At 45.6% G+C, this 24,019-nt stretch overlaps 1 protein-coding gene across 1 annotated transcript in view; it reads left to right on the top strand.

Moving 5' to 3' along the window:
- Positions 1 to 24,019, top strand: part of LOC142312950 (uncharacterized) — a 93,345-nt gene that overhangs the window by 3,133 nt on the left and 66,193 nt on the right. The window contains exons 6-11 of the mRNA XM_075351938.1: positions 1,975 to 2,124; positions 2,254 to 2,433; positions 2,516 to 2,639; positions 2,723 to 2,817; positions 3,015 to 3,105; positions 13,251 to 15,183. Coding sequence (XP_075208053.1) covers positions 1,975 to 2,124; positions 2,254 to 2,433; positions 2,516 to 2,639; positions 2,723 to 2,817; positions 3,015 to 3,105; positions 13,251 to 15,183 — 2,573 coding nt within the window. The remainder of the gene's footprint in view (positions 1 to 1,974; positions 2,125 to 2,253; positions 2,434 to 2,515; positions 2,640 to 2,722; positions 2,818 to 3,014; positions 3,106 to 13,250; positions 15,184 to 24,019) is intronic.

Genomic DNA, 24,019 nt, shown 5'->3' with positions numbered 1-24,019 from the left:
TCTGCTATAGACCTGATGATGTGTTGCGGCCTGCCAATCACAGTAATGGTATAAAGGGGGAGGAAAAGATTGTGAATTAAAATATAGCTATTATTATTCCATTAAAACGCATTTTAAAAAAGATGAAGTTAATAATAAAAATTGTATTATTGCTCAAGGCACTTACTGTAATTAATTTGTACAGGGTCTCTGTATTGGAATACAGAAAATATCAAATTTTATCTATCTGTATATAGAAAGCCAATGTCCCTTAAAATAAATCAGCTTTATAACTACAGAGGTCATCTTCCAGTCAGATAAGTATTGCTTATCACAGCTGTTCAATTAAATTGTATTATTTTGTTGGCACAAAATTCACCATGTGACAATTACAGCAATACTGATACAAACATTGATAGCATCAGGATTACTTGTAGGGTGAAGTAGTACAATGCCAGATGATTTGTAAGGATCAATCTTATTGCACTCCTAGAGGCCTCCTTAACCACGTCCATGCAAAACCTAACGTTTAGCACGGTCCCTGGTGAAGGTGCCTATGTGTATCCATGTGTCCATGTGTTTCCTTCGTGTGCTATCTGTGTGACATCCAGATAGCACATGGATGGCATGAGCTAGTATACTTGATAGATAGTCTGTGTGTAGCAAGGTCTACTTCTATCTTTAATTTACATATGTATGCTTCAAGCATAATCTGGAAATGTTGTTTGTTTTGAAAAACTAATTAAAACTGTAAAAAAAAAAAATCTATGATTAAGAACCGCTTCATAGGTTCAAAATGCGTAAGACGCAAATTTTAACTTGGTGGATGTCCTACCAACGTGATGAAATAAAAGCTGTTTTTATCATAATGGGACGGGATGCTGGAATACTTCCTTTTTGCAATTGAATCTTGTGCTGTTTTGAACACGTAGCCGCCCTCCTTGCCCCGTCCATGACTGAAGGATCCAAGTGATATATGGGCTGGGTGAGCTGAAATATCCACTCATATTTCTACTGTAGTACAGAGTATTATCCCTCCTGTCAGTGTAATACTAACAGCCCCATACACAGGAGAGAATTTGTGGCCGAATGATCAATCGGCTCATGCCTATCTCTCCTGACTATACACAACCGTTGAACTTTGCCAGGATTTCCTGCGCTTTCTATGAGACAGTAGTTGGCTGATTCCTCTAGCGGACGCTTATCTCTAGAGAGAGAGCAAAATGGTCAGCTTCTTAAATTCAGTATGCCAGATCCTTCTTTTATCTGACATCATCTGCCTTGAGGGCCCCACATATGTTATATAGTCGACCAATTCCCCCTGAAATAATAATATGTATTCAATTATATGGCGCCATTAATTTCATAGCGTTTTCCATACATCAGGAACACTGTTCCCGTTGGGGCTCACAATCTAAATTCCCTATCTGTATATCTTTGGAGTGTGGGAGGAAACCAGAGACCTGGAGGAAACCCACGCAAACATGGGGAGAACATTCAAACTCCTTGCAGATGTTGTCCTTGGTGGGATTTGAACCCAGAACTCCAGCGCTGCAAGACTGCAGTGCTAACCACTGAGCCACCACAAGACTGTAGTGCTAACCACTGAGACATTCTGTTGCCCGAAATGAGCAGTTTCAGCAAACTTTAGTTTAATTTGTATGGGAGCCTTAAAAGGTAACAAACAGAATGTTTTAAAACTATAACAATACCACCGCTGCTTGTGTCCCCTGAAAGTCTCTGTATTTGCTGGTTGTTTTAATGAAGTTGTGATTCCTATAGCCAATCAGATACCGGAGTGGTGGCCAACACAGCCAGTGATTGGGAGCATGGAGGAGATGTCAGCAATTAAAGTTATGTTCAGTCCGTACGAGATGAGAGAATGCAATATCTACACGTTATATCTCCTGATATGTCCCTCTTTATTATCTCTTGTAATCGTATTATTACACTGGATTCTTTATGATGTTACATCGTCATCTTCTCCTCATTTAGGACCCTACAATATTGGATCTGCTTAGTGGAGATCTTTTATATCAGAGAATTTTCCTGATTACCCCATTAAGGATGGATATGGACAGGGACAAGATGGCAGAGAGGATATTACACCTCACCCTAGAGATCCTCTTCCGGCTTACTGGAGAGGTGAGAGATTCTGATGACGTCACATTACATCATTCTTCTCTATGGGAATAACAGATGGACAGAACTGGAGAGGTGAGGACTCTAGAAATGTCTGTAGTGAGATTTATTACTGTGTCTCTCCATAACCAGGATTACACAGTAGTGAGGAAGACCTCTAGTGAGCGCTGTCAGGACCCTGTGTCTGAGAGATGGGGAAGACCCCTGAGCCCAATTACGGGGCCTCCACCTCACCCCCCGATACATGAGGACATCAATGACCAGAAGATCCTAGAACTCACCTACAAGATGATTGAGCTGCTGACTGGAGAGGTGACACTGCTGGGAATACTGGGACATTATACAGTAACACTATGAAGTGATCGGGGGATGACGGTATCATTGTATGTGTCAGGTTCCTATAAGATGTCAGGACGTCGCCGTCTATTTCTCCATGGAGGAGTGGGAGTATTTAGAAGGACACAAAGATCTGTACAAGGACGTCATGATGGAGGTTCCCCAGCCCCTCACATCACCAGGTAATAGACAGGACTAAATAAACATGGCCTATAATTATCTGTATGTAAAGAATGAATTCAGTCCCTGTATGTGTCTCCTCCAGTTCTATCCAGTGAGAGGACCACACCAGAGAGATGTCCCCGTCCTCTTCCACAGAACTGTAAACAAGAAGATCCCGATGTTCCTCAGGATCATCAGGTAGATGGAGAGAAGGTGCCATGAAATCTCCCTATGATGTGTAGACGGCTGTGAAGGTCTTATGCTCAGTCTTGTTTTATCCTCCAGTATTACATGTTTTATACTTGTGTAATGAGAGCGGTGGAGATGGCAGGATTAGAGCTGATCATAGATGGGACTTCTCCATCTGTCTGTGACTTTTACAATATTTGTTTCAGGGTGAAGATCTGACCCATATTAATACTACAGAGACATATGTGAGGGAGGATGAGTGGTGTAAAGCGGAGATTCCTACATATGACTACCCAGGTGAGTAGTAACCACTAAATGCAGAGAAGTCACAGATTCTTCTCAGTCACTGGCTGTGGCTGCTTTATCGGTGATATAGTCCAAACATATGAAAATTGTATGATCACTATTTTGTCACTAGAACACAACATTCTCCTCCGCAAGTTAAAGGATCTGGGAATGTTTAGCTTGCAAAAAAAGCTAAGAGGAGACTTAACAGCTGTCTACAAATATCTGAAGGGATGTCAGAATGTAGAAGGATCATGCTTTATCTCAGTTGCACATTGAAGCACGAGATGCAATTGGTTGAAACTGGAAGGCAGAAGATACAGAATAGATATTAAAAAAAAAATGTTTTGACAGTGAGAGCGAACAATAAATGATATAGGCTACCATGAGAGGTTGTGAGTTCTCCTTCAATGGAAGTCTTGAAACAAAGGCTGGCCAGCCCTCTGTCTGAGATGGTTTAGTGAATCTTGCACTGAACAGGGGGTTGGACACGATGACCATGGAGGTCCCTTACAAATCTTAACTTTCTTTGATTCTGTAACAAGAACATTTTTTATTGTAGTCAAAAATGTACACGATATTATATAGAAAAATGTATTGAACATTCTGCAGTTTTAATGGAAATGAATTATTGCGCCTTTTTCTTTTCTCTTCAAAGCTTCTTTTGATACCGTTTCTCTTATAGAAGGCCTGCGGATCTTCTCTGTGAAGCATCCAGCAGTAGTCCTCCATTATGTTCATGTTCCATCTCCTTACAATCGCCATTAAATCTCTCCTTGTTCTTCGCTATTAGCACCAAGGTTTTCAGGAAAGTATTCCAAATGTGAATGTAACTTCAAATTCATCAAACAACCTGAAGCTTTGAAGTGTTTCAGCAGTTTCAACACATTGGACTTAAATGTTGGATCTTTGTTGTTTCATAGAAATTTCTTCACGATTCTTTAAACAAATCCCAAGCCCTTTTCTCAACAGCTTTCATTTTTGTTTTGAACTCTTCATCCTTCATAAGTTTCTGATTATTCAGACCCACAAAAATGCCTTCTTTCAGTTTTGCTTCTGACAGTCCCTGGAACTTGGTACACAGATACTTAAAAGTCTCTCCTTCTTTTGGTAGAGCTTTCATAAACTGCTTCTTCAGTCCAAGATTAATGTGGAGTGGTGGCAGGAGAACTTTAGTGGGATCAACTAAACTTTTTGCAACTATTTTCTTGGGTCCAGATTGCAAAGATGTTTTTCTTAGACAACTTTTTTGGCTCCAGTGATGAGTCCTATCCTGGCTGACCCATTCGCACAAAAAGCACGAGGACTGCGGGTATCCTCCTTGCTGCCCAAGGAGCAAAGAGAGAACTTTCAGCTTACCACATATTGACCATCCTTGATCCTCGTAGTTAAGTTCATTGAGAGTAAAGTCTAAATTCTCGTAGCATTCCTTCACGTGCACAGAATGCCCTACAGGCACTGAAGCATACTTACTGCCATTGTGCAGTAGCACAGCTTTAAGGCTATGTGCGCACTAGAAAGTGCCTTTTTCTTAAGAAAAAAACGGACCCTCTGAAAGAATCCCGCACCCGCGATAAAAACTGCTGTAAAACCGCACTCGCGTTTTTGCCGTGGTTTTGCTGCAGATTTACCACGGATTTTCCGCAAGTTGGTCCCCGCAGTTTTTACCATTATCTATGGCAAAAAACGCAGGTACCTGCGGAAAAGAAGTGACATGCTCATTTATTCCGCAGCGGAAAATCCGCGGGTATAAACAAACGCAGTGTGCACACAGCATTTTTTCATGGGATTTGCTGGGGAACGATTGCAGCAATGTTAGACACATTTTCTGCAGCAATTTTGCGGCAAAATCCACGGTAAATCCACAGCGTGCGCACAGAGAGCCTTAGACTTTTTTTTTTGGATGAATCAATAGTCTCGACTCGCTGACATTGTACTCAATGATATATTTTCCATCAGCCGAGGAACATCACTGAAATACACTAGAGCACCGTCTTGAGAAATGTTTGGAAGGAATTCCTTTTTTCTGGTTTTGTACCATGAAAAACAGGCACTAGGAGCTAGCAGATTCTTTTCCTTTAGATTCAATCCTAAAAGTTCTGCAGAATGTTTAGGAAGGTCCAAGACCTCCGCCAAAGGTCATGGAAGGGGGTCAAAGTTGGTGCAAAAATGAATCTATGGAGTCAATGTTTGTGGAAAAAAAACTGTACTTCATGGGCTTTTTTTTAATATTTTTAACAAGATAACCTGTTGAAAGTATATAAAAATCACTTGTTTTCAATTTTACCTTTGCAGACATGTCTAAGTACAACTCCGTTTTTGTATTGGGATTCTTTTCCACCACCCCCAAACATACACATACTTTTTCTTACAGGTTCCTTCTTTATGCTTTATTGTGGTTGTATTGGCCTGCCCTAATTATGTCAGTCTGGAATTCTCTGGTATTCTTTAAAAAAAAAAAAAAAAAAAAGTCTCCATTCTCTCTGCCAAATGCCAAAGATATAAATTTGTCTGTAACGTTTTCTTTGAATGTCTAATATTTCTTCAAGAAACTCATATGAGAAGAGATGTTTCCCCACTGATTACTAATTTTTTTACTCTTGAGTTTGATCATTTCTGTAGATTTGTCATTGGCTATTTTCACAGATTTTGACTACAGTAGTTGGTGCTCTTATTTAACCACTTCCTGCAGCCGGTTTTCTGTTCCTAATCAGGATCCATTTTTCACATCTGACACTTGTCACTTTATGACTTGATAAATTTGGATGCTTCTTTTGATTCCAGTGATTAAGATTTTTTTCTATGACACATTGTACAGGGTGGGTCATTTATATGGATACACCTAAATAAAATGGGAATGGTTGGTGATATCAACCCCCTGTTTGTGGCTCATTAGTATATAGGAGGGGAGAAACTTTTCAAGATCGGTGGTGACCATGGCGGCCATTTTGAAGTCGGCCATTATGGATCCAACTTTATTTTTTCCAATGGGAAGAGGGTCATGTAACACATCAAACTTATTGAGAATTTCACCCCAAAAAACAATGGTGTGCTTGGTTTTAGCGTAACTTTATTTGTTCATTAGTTATTTACAATATTATGACCAATTAAAAAAATGTGTTCAAAGTGCTGCCCGTTGTTTTGGATTGTCAATGCAACCCTCTTCTCCCACTCTTAACACACTGATAGCAACACCGCAGAAGAAATGCTAGCACAGGCTTCCAGTACCCTATACAGTATACGGTTGTACAGTACTGTCAGGGCACATGGCTGGGCTCAGAAGGGAAGGAGCAACATTTATCTTTAGGAATACAGATATTGCTGCAATACTTTTGAGGCACAATGAAATGGGGACACTGTGGTCCCCTGGCCACTCAAAAGATGACTACTTATGTCACTTTCCAGATCCCACCGATTGCCTTGCCCTTTACACTTTAACCTCTGTACATAGATCTGGACTTAAACAGGAATGCATAGGCTAGGCCCCAGAGTTAGTTGTAGTTTAGAGGTGCAAGTTAGCAAGAAGAGTATTCAAGTAGCATGGTCAGAATCCGGACAGAGAAAATTCAAAATCAGAAGACGCAAGAGTAGTCGGTAAATAGGTCACGGTCACAAGAAACAAATACTCAAGCCAGGAGCTGTGCACAAAGGACTGAACCAGAGGAGAATAAGGCTATATCTGCCAACTTCCAGCAATCTGCTTCGAGCTTTAATGGGGTGCAGTGATTTCCGATTGGCTGAAGCAAAGTGCTGAGTACTTCGGCTGGACTGCACACACCCATACTGCCAGACTGGATGATACTATGGGTTCCAGCCACTCTAATCTTAGTGGCTGGACAGAGCCTGCGCTGCCCAGAGATTCTGTTTCCTACGTCTTCTCCAACACCAGCACTGCACTGCCCACAGAACAAAGAAGGCTGCACCTGGTTGTGAGGTAAATCCGGAGATATGACGATAAATCATGACATTCAAGTCATGTCAGGAAGCCCTCTCCTGGTGTCACCCCCCCCCCTTCCCTTCACACAACTGGTTTAGCAACAAATCCATGGCCATGTCCTGTGATATGGAAATGAGGTGGCTTAGGGACAATGGACACAGGATGACTCCCTGCCGTCACCCTGTAGTGGGGGCTGCTAGCTAGTTAGCAAGGCTATGGAAATAGCCAGACAGAACGACTCCAGTAAAAAATGGTTCATATCTCGCAAGCCATATTTCCGATAAATATGGCAACCATAAAAATGGTGTCTCCGCATGTGGACGATGCCGGCACACCCTTTTTATGGGAGCAGGACATTGGGAAATGCCCCAGGCGTGATATCAGCCAATGGGGAACTGGCAGACAGGTCATGAGTCCCCTCGTTCTGTAGCTAAATTCATAACTGTCACAATGAGAGCATTGGCGTCCGCCTGCGACGCTCCCAGGCAAAGTTATGGCCAATATCCCCTTGGCTGGATAATTCTGATCCATGCAGGGGGAGTGGCAGTGCTTCCCTGTGAGGTCACTAAGGTAGGAGGGGACCTGGATCTGCCCAGGTTGATAACCCTACTTCGGCCATTTTCCAGCGTTCTTCTCGCTGGGGGCACGTGTAGGAAACCTCTGTGGGAGTTCCTAGAAACCTGGTCTACAGCGCCCCCCTGTGGCCAGACGCACAAGGTAACTGATTGAATTACATACCTGTTTGTAAACCATGCTTTATTTGTAACTGTACTCTGACATAACTGTATATTCTGTAGATTCCCTATTGTATATATTGTAGTTTCTAGTGTGCTTTAGGCGATTAAATTATATAATTAATCTTGGGCTGTTCTGTTATCTCGATCTTGAATCCCACGTCTGTGTGTTCGGCTAATAGTTACCGTGAATCGGTTGGTGGCAGCGAATGGTGCCAAGGATTATTGTGGGGAGGCCAGTGAGATTCGGGGAGATTTTATATATTCCGCCCGCGGAGGTCGGGGGAATATATACCTTACTCTCACCGGGGACCCTTCAATAATCGGCATAAGTAGTATAGCGGCCTCCTTGCTTATTGTCGGGCAATTCCATAATTGGCCTGACTATAAGAGGGGCGCTAGAGAGCGCGTCACGTGCTCTGTCTGTCGGTCGGGAGGTATAAAGGAGGGGTGACCCCCACTTGTTACCCCCCGATTGTGACGTACTGGTAGCCAGCGCGGGGGATTTTTGAGTGACCCCCCCGGTGGTTTGTGACACTGGTGAAATAACCAAATGTCGCTGGAGCTGATCCCACAGTAGATGTGACACACCATTTGCTGAATGTAACAGAATGGAAGAAAACCAAAGGAGTTGAAAACGCTGTAAAGTGACTCCAATTTTAAATTTATAACCCTCAGTGAATTAGTTTGTAGGAGAATTGACTCTTTGTTACTCCACAGGCACTTTCTGGAAATTACCATGCAATGGGTGTTGGAGAGTGAACATTGCAAATATGCCATTTTATTGTCCTATATCTTTTTATTTTAGAAATTATAAAACGAAACATAAAAAGCAAACTTACAAAAGTATTATTAAAAATTTTTAAGGGGGAAGGAATGAGGCAGCAGAAAGATATGAGGTCGGAAAGATGGGAATCACATTTTATTAAGGAAACAAGGGAGGCGGTAAAGATAAAATATTAAAAAGCGTCATCAACTCTAAAGTTTATTAAACTAAAAGCAACATCAGTTATTCGTAACTTTTATATACCACACTAAAAATAATTCATTTCAGATAAGTAAAAGCACTATTTGTTGAAAAACTTATCAAATGTACTAGACCAGTGTACATGATATTATTGAAAAAGTTTCATTGCATAACTCATACAAAAAAAGATACACTGTAATTAATAATTCTTGGACAAACTAATATAGTATGCCATTTTATTACCCAACACATAGTGCCCAGATAGTGCTTTAGGAGACAAGTACACCGTAAATTCAGTGTGTTCTTCCCACTACAGCAATGCCAAATACATAGATGCCAAATGTGGTTTGAGCACACTGCAAGGCTGAGAAACAAAGGGGAGATTTGACTTTGGGAGAGCGGATTTATCTGTATTGGTTTATGGAAGCTATGTTGCTTTTAAACAGCCTTTGATCCACTGATCATGTGGAAACCATCTGTTTTTCCTTTGACAATTGATAGACCTGAATGGGGGCGCTTTTTTTGCAATAAGTAGAAGTTTTTATTGATATTAATTTTACCTAAATAGCATTTTTGGTGGCTTTTACATAGTTACATAGGTTGAAAAAAGACCTAGGTCCATCTAGTTCAATTATGTACTGAGGAAATCATTCAGCCCTTTTTTAAAAGTTGTTCCAGCCATTCTCCAATTGTGAAGTACAAACCCTGTTACAAGAGAGTCTAAGAAGATAAATACAGCGGTCTGTCAATTACTGAGTTCAATTGCCTCAATATCCGTGGATGAATGCCATCTGGCCCACGGGATTTGTCAATGTTTAATTTTCTCAGACGCAGGCGCACTTCTTCTTGTGTTAAATTAGTTATATCAGGTGGTGAACTTTAATTTTTTACTTGTTGACTGCTCCCTGGAAAAGTCAGTTTCTTGGTGAACACAGATGAAAAGTGTCTGTTTAATATCTCAGCATTTTCTTTGTCCTCTATAACTATCTTCTTATAGTCTTTTATGGGGCCGATACCATGCTTTTTTTTCTTTTGGCATTCTTGTATTTATAAAAAAAATGTTGGGGTTTATTGTAATGTCTTTGGCTTTTTTTTTTTTTGTTTCAGTAGCTAATTTTGTTAGCTTGACTTCTTTTCTACATTTCTGATTGAGATCTTTATACTCCTGAAATGCTATTTCTGTATTCTCAGCCTTCAAGATTTTGAATGCCCTTTTGTTTTTGTTATACTTTGTACTGTGTTATTTAACCATAGTGGTTTCTTTTTATTCCTGGACATTTTATTACCAGAGGGTATACGTTTTTTACAGGACTCTAGTAGTATATCCTTAAACATTTATGGTCGGTATCTCCAGTTAACATGACATTGTCCAAATCTACACGATTAAGCTCTTCCTTTTTAATTTGTTGAAATCAGCTTTCCTAGAATTCCAAGTTTAAGCATTTCCCCTTTCAAAGGCTCTTTTGAATATTACATTGAAATCTACCATATTATGGTCACTGCTGCCCAAGTGCTCCCGGACCTGTACATCTGAAATTATATCTGGTCTATTCCGACAGGACCAAATGCAACAAATTATTTCCCTGGTCGGTTGATCTACCTTCTGATCGATGTACCGAATTTTTTCGTTTTATAAGACGCACTGGATTATAAGACTCACCCCAAATTTGGACGGAAAAAAAAATATGGGGTCCGTTTTATAATCTGGTGGTGTGTTACCAGGGAGAGGGGGCAGCAGCGGAGTAGGGGTAACAGGAAGCAGGGTGGTGCTGGAATACTGCAAGTAGTATAGAGGGGGGCCCAGATACTCACTGCGGGTGCTGCTCTGTGCAGGGCCGACGACGTCGCTCTGTGCGGGGCCGGCGACGCCGCTCTGCTCTGTGCGGGGCCGGCGACGCCGCTCTGCTCTGTGCGGGGTCGGCGACGCCGCTCTGCTCTGTGCGGGGTCGGCGACGCCGCTCTGCTCTGTGCGGGGCCGGCGACGCCGCTCTGCTCTGTGCGGGGTCGGCGACTCCGCTCTGCTCTGTGCGGGGCCGGCGACGCCGCTCTGCTCTGTGCGGGGCCGGCGACGCCGCTCTGCTCTGTGCGGGGCCGGCGACGCCGCTCTGCTCTGTGCGGGGTCGGCGACGCCGCTCTGTTCTGTCCGGGGCCGGCGACGCCGCTCTGCTCTGTGCGGGGCCGGCGACGCCGATCTGCTCTGTGCGGGGCCGGCGACGCCGATCTGCTCTGTGCGGGGCCGGCGACGCCGCTCTGCTCAGTGCGGGGCTGGTGATGGAGCAGTCGAGTGCCGAGCAGAACAGAACAGTTGAGCAGAACAGAACAGCCGAGCAGAACAGAGCAGCCGAGCAGAACGAAGCAGCCAGGCAGAATGGAGCAGTTGTGCACAGAACAGCCGAGCAGAACGGAGCAGTCATGCACAGAGCAGCCGAGCAGACCGGAGCAGCCGTGCACAGAGCAGAACGGAGTGGCTCCACATAGAACAGAGCGGCGCTGCCCGATGCACAGAACAGCATTGAACAGAACAGAAGCACCGGCAGCAGAGTGCATTGCTTGGAGTATCTCCCTGCCTCTTTTGACCCCTCTGTACAACCCCCCGGTAAGCTACATTCGGATTTTAAGACGCACCCCTCATTTTCCTCCCAAAGTTTTGGGAGGAAAAGTGCGTCTTATAAGCCGAAAAATACGGTAATTGTCTTGAATTGTAGATAAGAATTTGCAGCTTTTAGCACAACCCGAAGATTCAATGTCCCACTGAATGTCCGGATGGTTGAAATTCCCATAATAACGCCCCTATTATTATTATTTGATGCATTTTAATTTTGTTGCAGCAGTTCATTCTCTGCCTGTTCAGCTATGTTAGGAGGCTTATAGCAAACTCAAATTAGCAGCTTAACCCTAGAACGCATACCTGGGGCCTCGCAGGCCTGCTAGGTCATTTGTTTTCTATGGTAGATTGAATTGCTTGCACGTTCTTGGGTTAACATTATTACCCTCCCCGTGTACATTTACACGGACTGAAACTACATTGTTGCAACTCCCCCCAATGTCATCTCTGAGCACAGATTTTAAGTTAAATTTGATAAATATACACACCCCTTCACCGTTTTTGTATTTCCTGTAATTTCTGAATGTGGTTTAACCCTTTACATTTGTCACCCAGTCATGACTCTCAGGTTTCCTTAATGCCCACCACATAGTAATCTGTGGCTGACACAAGACTCTCCAACGAATTCATTTTTTTTACAAGATTTTTTGCATTTGACAGCAGAAATGTAATACATTTTCTTACTCCTCATCTCCCAACTTTTTCTTGCCTGTCCCTGCTCCCCTAAACCTGCCTTGACCCCTACTGTCTCCGTCTACTTTATCTTTTCTCTTTTTTGCACAACTACCCTCCCATCCCCCAGATCCTAGTTTAAAAGCTCCTCCATCTGGCGGACCATTTATTCCCCCAGCACAGCTGCACCCTTCCCATTGAGTTGCAGCCCGTCCCTAATATAGAACCTGTAGCCGACAGAGAACTCGGCCCAATTCTTCATGAACCCAAACCCCTTCTTCCAGCACCAATTTCTAAGCCACATATTTATTTCCCTTAGCTCTCGCTGTCTTTCTAGTGACGCTCATGACACCGGTAGTATTTCAGAAAACACCACCTTGGAGGTCCTGGACTTCAGCTTCTTTCCTAGTTTCTTATAATAATTTTTAAGGACCTTCCACCTCTCTCTAACTTTGTCATTAATACCAATGTGCACCATTGCAGCTGTGTTTTCCCCAGCCCTAGGTTTGCAATGCTCCTGAGTGTTGCAAGCTTCATATTTAGATCCATTACCTATGCTTCCAAATATGTAACACCGATATCGAGTGCAGACCTATTCACCCTCGAATGGTTGTTCAAGGCATGCATACAGCTCACAAGACACACACTTGGTAGCATTGTCGATGAAGCACATACTAAATGGGGATAAACGGTACAGATAAAAACAATGGAAAGGTAACACCAAACTATGATCTTGTGTGAAATTATGATATTGTGTTTAACTATGCTATACATACTTACCTTGCAGCCACACTTGAATTGCAGCCTTGCCTGCTCAGAAGACTCGCATGGTGTGATTGGAATTTGTAAATCGCTACCAAGCTAGCAAAGCAAACACCATGAATCACTTGACACAAATAACAAGATACTTGACACCAATCATCTTGTGACCTCCTCCCTTTTTTTCCCCAGCTACAGAGATAGCACAGATAGATAATACACTAAACCATGTAAACAGTTACACAGTTATAACTGTTTTTATACCAATATTCGGGACACAGAACAAACAGTTGAACACCACGCTCGACTGGATTATGCTATGAGATTGTCTTTTAGGCTATGAACCGTTATTGTCAGTGAATTATTCAATTTTGCTACATATCTTTCCATTTCTATGGACGTTTTAAGCAGATATGTTAAAAAAAATACTGTAAATTTCACAGATATTTTATAAAAAACAATAATTGGTTTTATTCTTGGCAGATGACGGTGACAGAAGATCAGAGGGACAACTGACTTCTTCAATTTTTAAATCAGATGACTTTGAGATCACACAAGATACAATTGACGTGAGTGGGATATCTGGATTAATAGCATCATTCATTCACAGCAAAGATCTCTCATCTGATCCTATGGGACAGGTCCTATATTCTGACTCAACACAGTCTGCTAAGAAAAATAGAAAACCTACTGCTCTTAAAGCAAAGAAACAAATTTCAAATTCAGAATATGGAAATAGTTTTCCCCTCAAAACTTCTTCTGTTAAGCATCAAAACATTAACACGGAGGAAAATAGATTTTCTTGTTGTTGGTGTGGGAAATATTTTAACCAGAAATCAAATCTTATTAGGCATGAGAGAATTCATACTGGGGAGAAGTCATATTCATGTTCAGAATGTGGAAAATGTTTTGTACAGAAATCAAATCTTGATAGACACCAGAAAACTCACAAGGTGGAAAAGCCACACTCATGTTCAGAATGTGGGAAATGTTTTGTAAATAAATCACAGCTTGCTACACATCTGAGAACTCACACAGGGGAGATGCCATATTTCTGTTCAGAATGTGGAAAATGTTTTGTATATAAATCAAGTTTTGTTAGACACCAGAGAACTCACACAGGGGAGAAGCCACATTCATGTTCAGAATGTGGGAAATGTTTTGCGCACAAATCACATCTTGTTACACACAAGAGAAATCACACAGGGGAGAAGCCATTTTCTTGTCCAGAATGTGGGAAATGTTTTGTACAGAAATCATATCTTGTTACGCACAAGAGAAATCACACAGGGGAGAAGCCATATTCATGTTCAGAATGTGGGAAATGTTTTGTAGATAAATATCATCTTGTTACACACAAAAGGAGTCACACAGGGGAGAAGCCTTTTCCATGTTCAGAATGTGGGAAATGTTTTGCATCTAAATTACATCTTGTTTCACATAAGAGAAGACACACAGGAGAGAAGCCATATTCATGTTCAGAATGTGGGAAATGTTTTGTATTTAAATTCAATCTTGTTTTACACAAGAGAAGTCACACAGGGGAGAAGCCTTTTTCATGCCCAGAATGTGGGAAATGTTTTGCACAGAAATCATATCTTGTTGCACACACAAGAAGTCACACTGGAGAAAAGCCTTTTTCATGTACAGAATGTGGGAAATGTTTTGTAGATAAATCAAATCTTGTTAGACATCAACAAATTCACACAGGGGAGAAGCCTTTTTCGTGTTCAGAATGTGGGAAATGTTTTGCACGTAAATCACACCTTGTTTCACATCAGACAACTCACACAGGGGTGAAGCCTTTTTCATGTTCAGAATGCGGGAAATGGTTTACATGTAATTCAGTTTTTATAACCCATCAGAGAACTCACAGTGGGGAGAAGCCATATTCATGTTCAGTATGTGGGAAGTGTTTTGTATTTAAATCAAATCTTCTTTTACACAAGAGAAGTCACTCAGGGGAGAAGGCTTTTTCATGTTCAGAATGTGGGAAATGTTTTGTAGATAAATCAAATCTTGTTAGACACCAGACAATTCACACAGGGGAGAAGCCTTTTACATGTTCAGAATGTGGGAAATGTTTTGTAGATAAATCAAATCTTGTTAGACACCAGACAATTCACACAGGGGAGAAGCCTTTTTCATGTTCAGAATGTGGGAAATGTTTTGCACGTAAATCACACCTTGTTTCACATCAAACAACGCATACAGGGGACAAACCTTTTTCATGTTCAGAATGTGGGAAATGTTTTGCAGAACAATTTCATCTTGTTAAACACCACAGCAGTCACATAGGAAAGAAGTTTTTTTACTGTTCAGAATGTGGGAAATATTTTAACCAAAAATCAGATTTTACGATACACCAGAGAATTCACACAGGGAAGAAGCCATACTCATACCTAGATTTCGAAATTTGAATTATTGGTAAATCATGTTTTGTTGACCATCAAAAATAACTCATACGAGGAGAAATTTTATAGACAAATTGTACTAAAAACATATGCGACCGTTGTGTAGTTGAATGAGAAAAGGAAATTGCTTTAAAAGTTAATGATTTTTTTGGACTATAAGACTCACTTTTAACAAGAAAAAAATCTTGCTAATAAGTGTCTGGTGGCAGCTTCCTGTGATGGAGGAGAACGCCGAGACAGCGTCATTTCGGATCACAGAGAACTTTTCTCTCTTCTCCTGCCCCTCACTGATCTATGTGATTGGTGCAGAACAGGAGAGGAAGCTCCCGAGACCTGTACAGAGGCTGCACGTCCTGAGTGAGCAGCTGAAGAGCCCTCCACTTTACTAGTAGTGATGGGTAAAATGCGATTTTTTGGTGAGCCGGCTCTTTTGGATCGGCTCACCAAAAAGAGTCGGCTCTTTTGGCTCCGAAAACGGCTCTTCATTTCCTATTACCTTTGGCTTTAAATTTGAAGCCCAATTCTGGTATGTTTTAACCCATGATTGTATACCTTTTAGTAAAAATCTACACATGTGCCAATTTATGACATAAAACAGAATAGTTTCCAGAATAACCAGATTTTATATTATTTGCGGTAAAAACTTTAACAAACACAATGTTTTTGATAAAAAAAAAGTGCAGAAATCAAACAAGTGCAATTCAATGAGCTCAACACTACTGGCAATTGTATGCAAAATCGGATGTGATTTGAGAGTGCTGTACTGCCTTGTATAGGACTAGTTCTGTGCATGAAGTTGGTCCCTCAGATGGGCACTGCTATCATGTAACAGGGACTGCTGGGAGGTTATTCACATACCAGAAACAACATAACCTAGCTAATGGTGCATTTACACAGCCGATGCAGCCCCCGAGCCTGCGATCCAGTGATGCTCAATCCAGCATCGCGGATCATTTGTTCTCTTCCATTCAAGTGAATGGGAGAGAACAAGGGACGCACATTTACATCCGCTGTTTCTGCTTCGCTCAGCGAGGATTTACAAGCTGGCGGTAAATAACTAGAATCAGGCTAAATCCAGATGTCAGTGTTCCTTTAATAAAGTGCCTGACTGCCTGACTGCTGCTTGCTTGTCACAGATTGGAGGGGGGCGGGGCTGTGAGTCAGTGCTATGTGCGGCAGCAGGAGGAGCATGCATTCTCAGTCTCCTGGATAAGATCAGAGTGACTACTGCTGGGAGGGAGGGGCCGAGAGGGGCGGGGCAAGAGGGGAGGGGCGGGGCAAGAGGGGACTGACTGTGGAACGGAACTGGCAAAGAGCCGTTTACATTTCAATTGGCTCCCTGCCAGGAGCCGACTCATATGATTCACTATGAAGAGCCGGCTCTTAGAGCCGGCTCGTTCAGGAGCTACCCATCACTATTTACTAGCTCCTGGACCATTCAGGTCATGTAATCAATCACATTGCCTGGAAGGAACTGCAATATGGGGTATACACAGTGTATATGTATGCAAATGTGCATTTGTAGTAGAGCTGGATGTTTAGATAATGTATATATGTAGCAGAGCTCTATGTGAATGTAAATGTGCATACATGGCAGACATGAGTACCTGTACTGTTCATGCAGCAGTGTTGTGTGTGTGTATGTATGAGCGCTGCAGTGATCATTAATGTTCTTGCTGTGAAGCTATATATAATAAAACAAATGGTGCAGAGAAACACTTATCAAAAGATTTGTTACTTCCTTATTGTAATCTAGTGCATTAAAATTTGCAATCTTTACCCCTCCTTTTTATATCTGCAGGGAAGATTTTATTAGCAGGAAAGATGTTTTTCCTATTTGATGCTGTCTACACCTAGGGTGCCTCTTATGGTCTGAAAAATGTTTAATTTTAATATTTCACATTGTTATATATTCATATATACATACTAGGGTGACAGTCAAAAGTTTCTTGTGCAAATTTTTAGGTCTCACCCCCTGGTAATAATTCATGGTTCACTGGTAGTTGAATCATCACAAAACTAACAATTTATTGTATTAAAAGTAAATTGTATAATTTTACAGTGGTTTTGCTTTTTTTTTTTAACAAAACACGCTCTATTTTGGTTCTGATAGTCTTGGCTATGCTTCCACACACTGGAGAATAAACCGTTTATGGTCTTCTTGAGTGCTCAGTGACTAATTTAATGTGTTCATGAGTGCAATGGAGTGTTCGTCAGCATCAGTCACGATTTTCAATCAGGAGACTATTGAGGATGCATCGATATAACTTGAATTAGTGTGCCACAGTGAGGATCTGGATGAAGAAAGTATTGGTTTATTTCCAGTGCAACAAATAGTTTTTTGTATTGGGCAACATGAAGTGATGAAGCTTATTGTGTGACACAACATCTTCCATAAGCTGCATGTGAGTTGAGCAGACATAGTTGTTTTCTCAACCATCGGAAAATTTTCTATGGTTTTCTGCAATTAGAAACTCGGTCAAAAAAAAAAGCCATACCCACCATAATCTCGCTGAGATACCACAGGTGGCTGTTGACAGGTTTATTGCTGCTTCAGCAAAAGGTGCGTTGATTCCTTTGTATGCTACGAGTGCTTGTGTGGCGCCCTGGACAAGCCAGGATGTCACAGGTACTACACCAACACACCCCACACTCCTGGTCAGGCACACCAAAGTCAGACAAAAACCCTTGTTGCCTTCCTCCAGGGGCTGATGTTCACACCAGGGGGTGGGCCAGGTGGTTGGTCCCGCCCACCGAGGAGTTCACAGTCCTGGAGGCGGGAAAAGTAAGGCAGATAGAGTTTTGAAGTGAAAGTGAGAGGAGTGAAGTGGCAGTCGAGGAGCCTGAAGTTGGTCCGGGTGTGTGGCCCGGACGGATCAGCAAGGTTGGCAGACGGTGGTGACCGTCTGCAGGAGAGGCCTATTGGAGCCAGCCGTAAGGACTGTGGACGGGCGGTGTCCCGGCGGTACCGGACCGGTACGCAAAGAGAAGCCAGCACCATCCGGCAGGGGCTTACGGACCCGGCAAGGCTAGGAGTCGCCGTGAATTTGCCAAATCCGTTAGCGAAGGGAACCTCCTGGGTTTCCCAGCAGCCAAGTCCCGTCAGAAGGCAACAGTCCAACCGAGAGAGGGAAACACAGTCACCGCCAAGGCTAAAGTTCCCAGGGCCCGAGAGCCTGCGGGCAAAAGGGGCTCCTTCAGCACCCATCCAAGCTGGGGAGTGGGTTACCGGTGGGAACCCATTGGAACCGTTACACTACATAGGTGCAGGGAAAGGCAGTCACCATCAACCTGCCAGGAGGAGAAACACCGCAGCCGTCTGTGGGACCCGTCCATCCAGCCGTGTGTTTTACCGAGAACTGTGTCCTCATCATTGGCTGAGTGAGTACCACCGTGCCGTGCGGCACAGCGCTGCCCCCGCGACCCTGCACCTCGCCAGGCCCCGTAACCCGCCTGCCATCCATCCCTACCCCATCACCGGGCCCCGGGACAACCAACCCCCTACCCACGGAGGGGAGAACTAACATCCAGGCTGCTCCCTGTCATCGCTCCCGGGATCCCCGTCCAGAGCAGCGGTGGTGTCACCAATATCACCACAACCGTGGGTGGCGTCACGGACAATAACCAAAATCCCCACCATCCAATCCCCACCCTTTTCACTCACGGGCGAGGAGCGCCGCTCGAGTCCCCAGGATCCGGCCCACCGCTTGAGCCACCACCGGGCAGCAGCAGCTGCAGCAGCCGCGGCCGGACCCGAGCAGTGGGAGAGCGCAGCGTCCCCTCCTCCGCCCGCGACAACTTGGCATTACGAACAGGATCTTACCGCTCTGCCGTCTGGTGGAGGTGCGCCTTGTTACCGCCGGTGGTGTCCGGCCGAAAAATTGGAGAAGCCGCCATCTTAGGCTCGAAAAATTCCCGCTCGAGCGTCTCCTCGAGTAGTGGAGGCGCGAAGGCCAAAACCCCGCCCCTGTAGAGGAGGAGCCGAAAAGAGACTAAGGGGGACTGATGGCGTCTGGCCGCATGTAGCCCGCGGCTATAAAAGCAGGGACGCCAGGACCCAGCGGCCATCTTGTTGCTGGTTCCTGGAAGAGGCCGCCAGAGCCATGTTTATGCCGTCCCGCAGCACCGTAGCCCCCGCGCCTGGAACCGCGGCGTGGGTGGAGTTTCGGACCGCGCAGCTCCAACAACGGCTACAGGTCAAGATGCAGCTCCTCTTGGAGGAGTGGGAGGCTGACATGGCGGAGGTCGTAGCGACCGTGCGGAGACGCGAGGAAGAGGGAGCTTCGGAAGGGAGGGTGAGTGACCCACGCCCCTGTGCCCCTAGTGGGTCGGTCATCGCGGCCGAGGGACCCGGTCCACGCCCGCTCACCTTGCTACCTCCCCCGCTACCCGTACTGGCCGCCGCGGCCCCGCCACTAGGCCCGCTACCCCAGCAACCGGTAGCAGTACCCTGCATGTCCGCCCAGGCGGATCGACCTGTAGCCGGAGCCCGTGACCGACCGGAAGTGCTACCCTGGAAGGTGCAGAAGCCTGAGCCGGAGGCATCGCCCAAAAAACTTCCCGAGCCGGAGCCGATAGGCCGCTCCGTGCAGGAGGCCCGGCGGAAGAGGACCCTTGTGCCCATCCCCCACACCTCGGCTGAGGTTGCGCCGGGTTGCCGCTGCAGGGCAGCACCCCAGGCCAAGTCACCGCGGGACCTTCCACCCAGATTGCCAGTGGTGGGCAGTGTCCAGAAGATCTCGCGGGGCCCGACCCGTGCACCGGAGCTCGCAGCAGCTCCGTATTGGGACAGGGAGCCGACACTGCTGGGCCCGGAGATCGCGGAAAGAGAGAGGAAGAAGGCGGAGTTGGTGGCCCGTACAATCCGGGAAAAGGAGAGCCTCCGCCAAGCGACCTTCCGTATCCGGGGCCCGCTGTATGAAGGGCAGGTGAGGCGGTTTGATGTCCGCTGGGGCTATGGCTTTATCTATGAACCGGGCCTGGAGGCCGAAGTTTTTGTAGCCCGGCGGGATGTCAACGCCCACCTGCCGGAGGAGCATCCAGGCCGCAATCTGATGCCTGGAGATCTGGTGCAGTATACCCGGCACTGTGGGGAGAGGGGGTGGTTCGCATTGGATGCGAAGCTGAGGGGCAGCCAAGAAGCCCGAGTGTCCACCGCACCTCCTCCCCCAGCCGACGTAGAAGAATCGGAGTAAGGGCAGCGGAGTCCCATTGCAGTGTCCCCGTTGGGACCACCACCTGTAACCGTTTAAATATTTTGAAAATGAATGATAAGAATGATTAACCGAAGTTCACCAGATTAACAAGCCTTGATTAGCACCGGTCGTTGCTGGCAACTGGTCCCCGTTGGGACCCCTTTACCAAATGCGTAGGAACTACTACGGACAAGCCCGAGAACTGGCAGGGCAACCACGAACTTGTGGTCTGTAAATAAAAATGATGTTTTTATGGCTAAACCGTTATCGCCTCTGGAGAGGCTGATTTGGAGGATGGGCCTGGAGGGAAGTGATGGCCCAGGCCCGCCACTACCGCAACCGGTGGCAATCCTCTGGGGGTTTCAGGGGCTCCCCATGGACATGGGACCCCTGAAAAGGACAGAACCGGCTCGGGTAACTTGTGTTGGACTGGGGTCAAGGGGTGCTGCCTGTTTGCTTAGGGGCAGCATCAGGGCCAGGTTACTTGGGTGGGAGAGAGCGGAAGCCGTTACCGTTTGCAGCGTTTAAGTAAAGGTACCTCTCGATGTGGGAAGATGTTATTATACTTATAATATGTTTACCGTTTATCTTTTTCAGTTTGTGAAAATAAAACCGGTGATGGACGGGCAGCCCGCGGACGGTCTGCATTTTACTAAGGGGGAATCTGGCGCCCTGGACAAGCCAGGACTTCACAGGTACTACACCAACACACCCCACACTCCTGGTCAGGCACACCAAAGTCAGACAAAAACCCTTGTTGCCTTCCTCCAGGGGCTGATGTTCACACCAGGGGGTGGGCCAGGCGGTTGGTCCCGCCCACCGAGGAGTTCACAGTCCTGGAGGCGGGAAAAGTAAGGCAGATAGAGTTTTGAAGTGAAAGTGAGAGAAGTGAAGTGGCAGTCGAGAAGCCTGAAGTTGGTCCGGGTGTGTGGCCCGGACGGATCAGCAAGGTTGGCAGACGGTGGTGACCGTCTGCAGGAGAGGCCTATTGGAGCCAGCCGTAAGGACCGTGGACGGGCGGTGGCCCGGCGGTACCGGACCGGTACGCAAAGAGAAGCCAGCACCATCCGGCAGGGGCTTACGGACCCCGGCAAGGCTAGGAGTCGCCGTGAATTTGCCAAATCCGTTAGCGAAGGGAACCTGGGTTTCCCAGCAGCCAAGTCCCGTCAGAAGGCAACAGTCCAACCGAGAGAGGGAAACACAGTCACCGCCAAGGCTAAAGTTCCCAGGGCCAGAGCCTGCGGGCAAAAGGGGCTCCTTCAGCACCCATCCAAGCTGAGGAGCGGGTTACCGGTGGGAACCCATTGGAACCGTTACACTACATAGGTGCAGGGAAAGGCAGTCACCATCAACCTGCCGGGAGGAGAAACACCGCAGCCGTCTGTGGGACCCGTCCATCCAGCCGTGAGTACCACCGTGCCGTGTGGCACAGCGCTGCCCCCGCGACCCTGCACCTGGCCAGGCCCCGTAACCCGCCTGCCATCCATCCCTACCCCATCACCGGGCCCCGGGACAACAAACCCCCTACCCACGGAGGGGAGAACTAACATCCAGGCTGATCCCTGTCATCGCTCCCGGGATCCCCGTGCAGAGCAGCGGTGGTGTCACCAATATCACCACAACCGTGGGTGGCGTCACGGACAATAACCAAATCCCCACCATCCAATCCCCACCCTTTTCACTCAGGGGCGAGGAGCGCCGCTCGAATCCCCGGGATCCGGCCCACCGCTCGAGCCACCACCGAGCAGCAGCAGCCGCAGCAGCCACGGCCGGACCCGAGCAGTGGGAGAGCGCAGTGTCCCCTCCTCCGCCCGCGACACTTGCAGTAATATCAAGTCATTTTGTGGCGATATGGCTGGGATCTGACAGAAGTACCAAGCCTTCAAGTATCAGTGGACGGTAAAAGTACAAAATTAATGGAGATTTTTTAACTTGTCACAGGTAAACTAAATTGGTGACAAAACATTAAGATCTTCAGAGGGTATATCAGTTTGGTCTTCTATCGGGCCCACTGGTAGCCGCCTGGAGTTTTGATATGTATGTCTGGGTTTGCCGATGAACCAAGGAACAGGAGTGCCAGTGTTAACAATTCCTTGTAATCATTGTCTTGGATGGCATTGTGCAAGGTGGTTGGTGCAAAATTCAACTAGGCACTCCTTAAAGGGAACCAATCATCAGGATTTTTGTATATAAGCTAAAGCCAGTGCAGTACTGGCACTATCAGGCTGCTTATCTACATAACATTAGTGGTCACCTCAGATGTTTAGGCTTTCAAATCCGAGAAAGTGAAGTAGTTTATAAATTCAGCAGCTTCTTGAGTGACAGTTGCATCTGAGCAGATAATCTCTGGGTGGGTATTCATATGGATTTCTGCCCCCCTGCCTGTTGTTCCTCCCTCTCTCTGTTCTCTATGGTAAGTATTATACAAACTATTCATTTTTTTTGAAGGACCTGTGTGAGTTCATACCCATGTAACCTGGTATCCAGCTTTGTTGGCTGAGGCCCCCCCTTCTGGTCACATGGGTATGACCTTACCACAGGTCCTTCAAAAAAGTGAATCGTTTGTATAATACTTACCATAGAGGGAGGAACAGATGGCAGGGGGGCGGGAATTCATATGAATACCCACCGAGAGATTAGCTGCTCAGATGCAACTGTCACTCAAGAAGCTGCTGAATTCATAAACTTCACTTTCTTGGATATGAAAGCCTTAGGCTATGTGCGCACGTTGCGTAAATACATGCAGTTACGCTGCGCTTTGTAGCGCAGCGTAACTGCATGCGTCCTGCGTCCCCTGCACAGTCTATGGAGATTGTGCAGGGGCCGTGCGCACGTGGCGTTTTAAAGCGCAGCGCTTCGGCTACTGCCGAAGCGCTGCGCAAAAAGAAGTGACATGTCACTTCTTCCGTGCGCTTTGCCGGCAGCTCCTGCTATGTCTATGGCAGGAGCTGCAGGCAGAGCGCATGGAATCAGCGCTCACTACGGACATTTCTGCAGCGATTTAAAGCGCACATGTGCTCTTCAGATCGCTGCAGAAATCTCTGCAGTGAACTGTACGCAACGTGCGCACATAGCCTAAACATCCTAGCTGACCACTAATAGTATGTAGATAAGCAGCCTGATAGTGCCAGTATAGCACTGGCTTTATCTTCTATACGAAAATCCTGATGATTGGTTCCCTTTAAGTAGATGTAGCTCAGTTGAAATTACGTCATCTTCCATTCCAGCTGAAAACTTGGTGTTATCCAGTTGATTCCAGACAACGGAAAATCTCTTGAACTTTATAATTGGATCTGTTGATGCCAGCCACAATTTATCTAATAAGCTTGCAATAATTAGCTTGTGAATGTAGTGCCTACACGAGAAACTCAGTAGTTCTTTCTGCAGTTTCTATATCAAAAGAACGCACGCACCAGCCTTTGTTGTCACTATTACTACTGGTCTTGTCGAATGACATAAACTTGACTTTATCTAAGAGCTGCCAATCATGCAGAACCTTGAATACAGCCTAAAGGTGATGTCACACACAGCGACGAGGTCGCTGCTGCGTCACCATTTTCTGTGATGTAGCAGCGACGTCCCGTCGCTGTCGCTGTGTGTGACATCCAGCAACGAGCTGGCCCCTGCTGTGAGGTCGCCGCTC

This window comes from Anomaloglossus baeobatrachus, chromosome 5 (assembly GCF_048569485.1).
Source record: "Anomaloglossus baeobatrachus isolate aAnoBae1 chromosome 5, aAnoBae1.hap1, whole genome shotgun sequence".
NCBI lineage: Eukaryota > Metazoa > Chordata > Amphibia > Anura > Aromobatidae > Anomaloglossus > Anomaloglossus baeobatrachus.
This window is presented reverse-complemented; position numbering and strand designations above follow the sequence as displayed.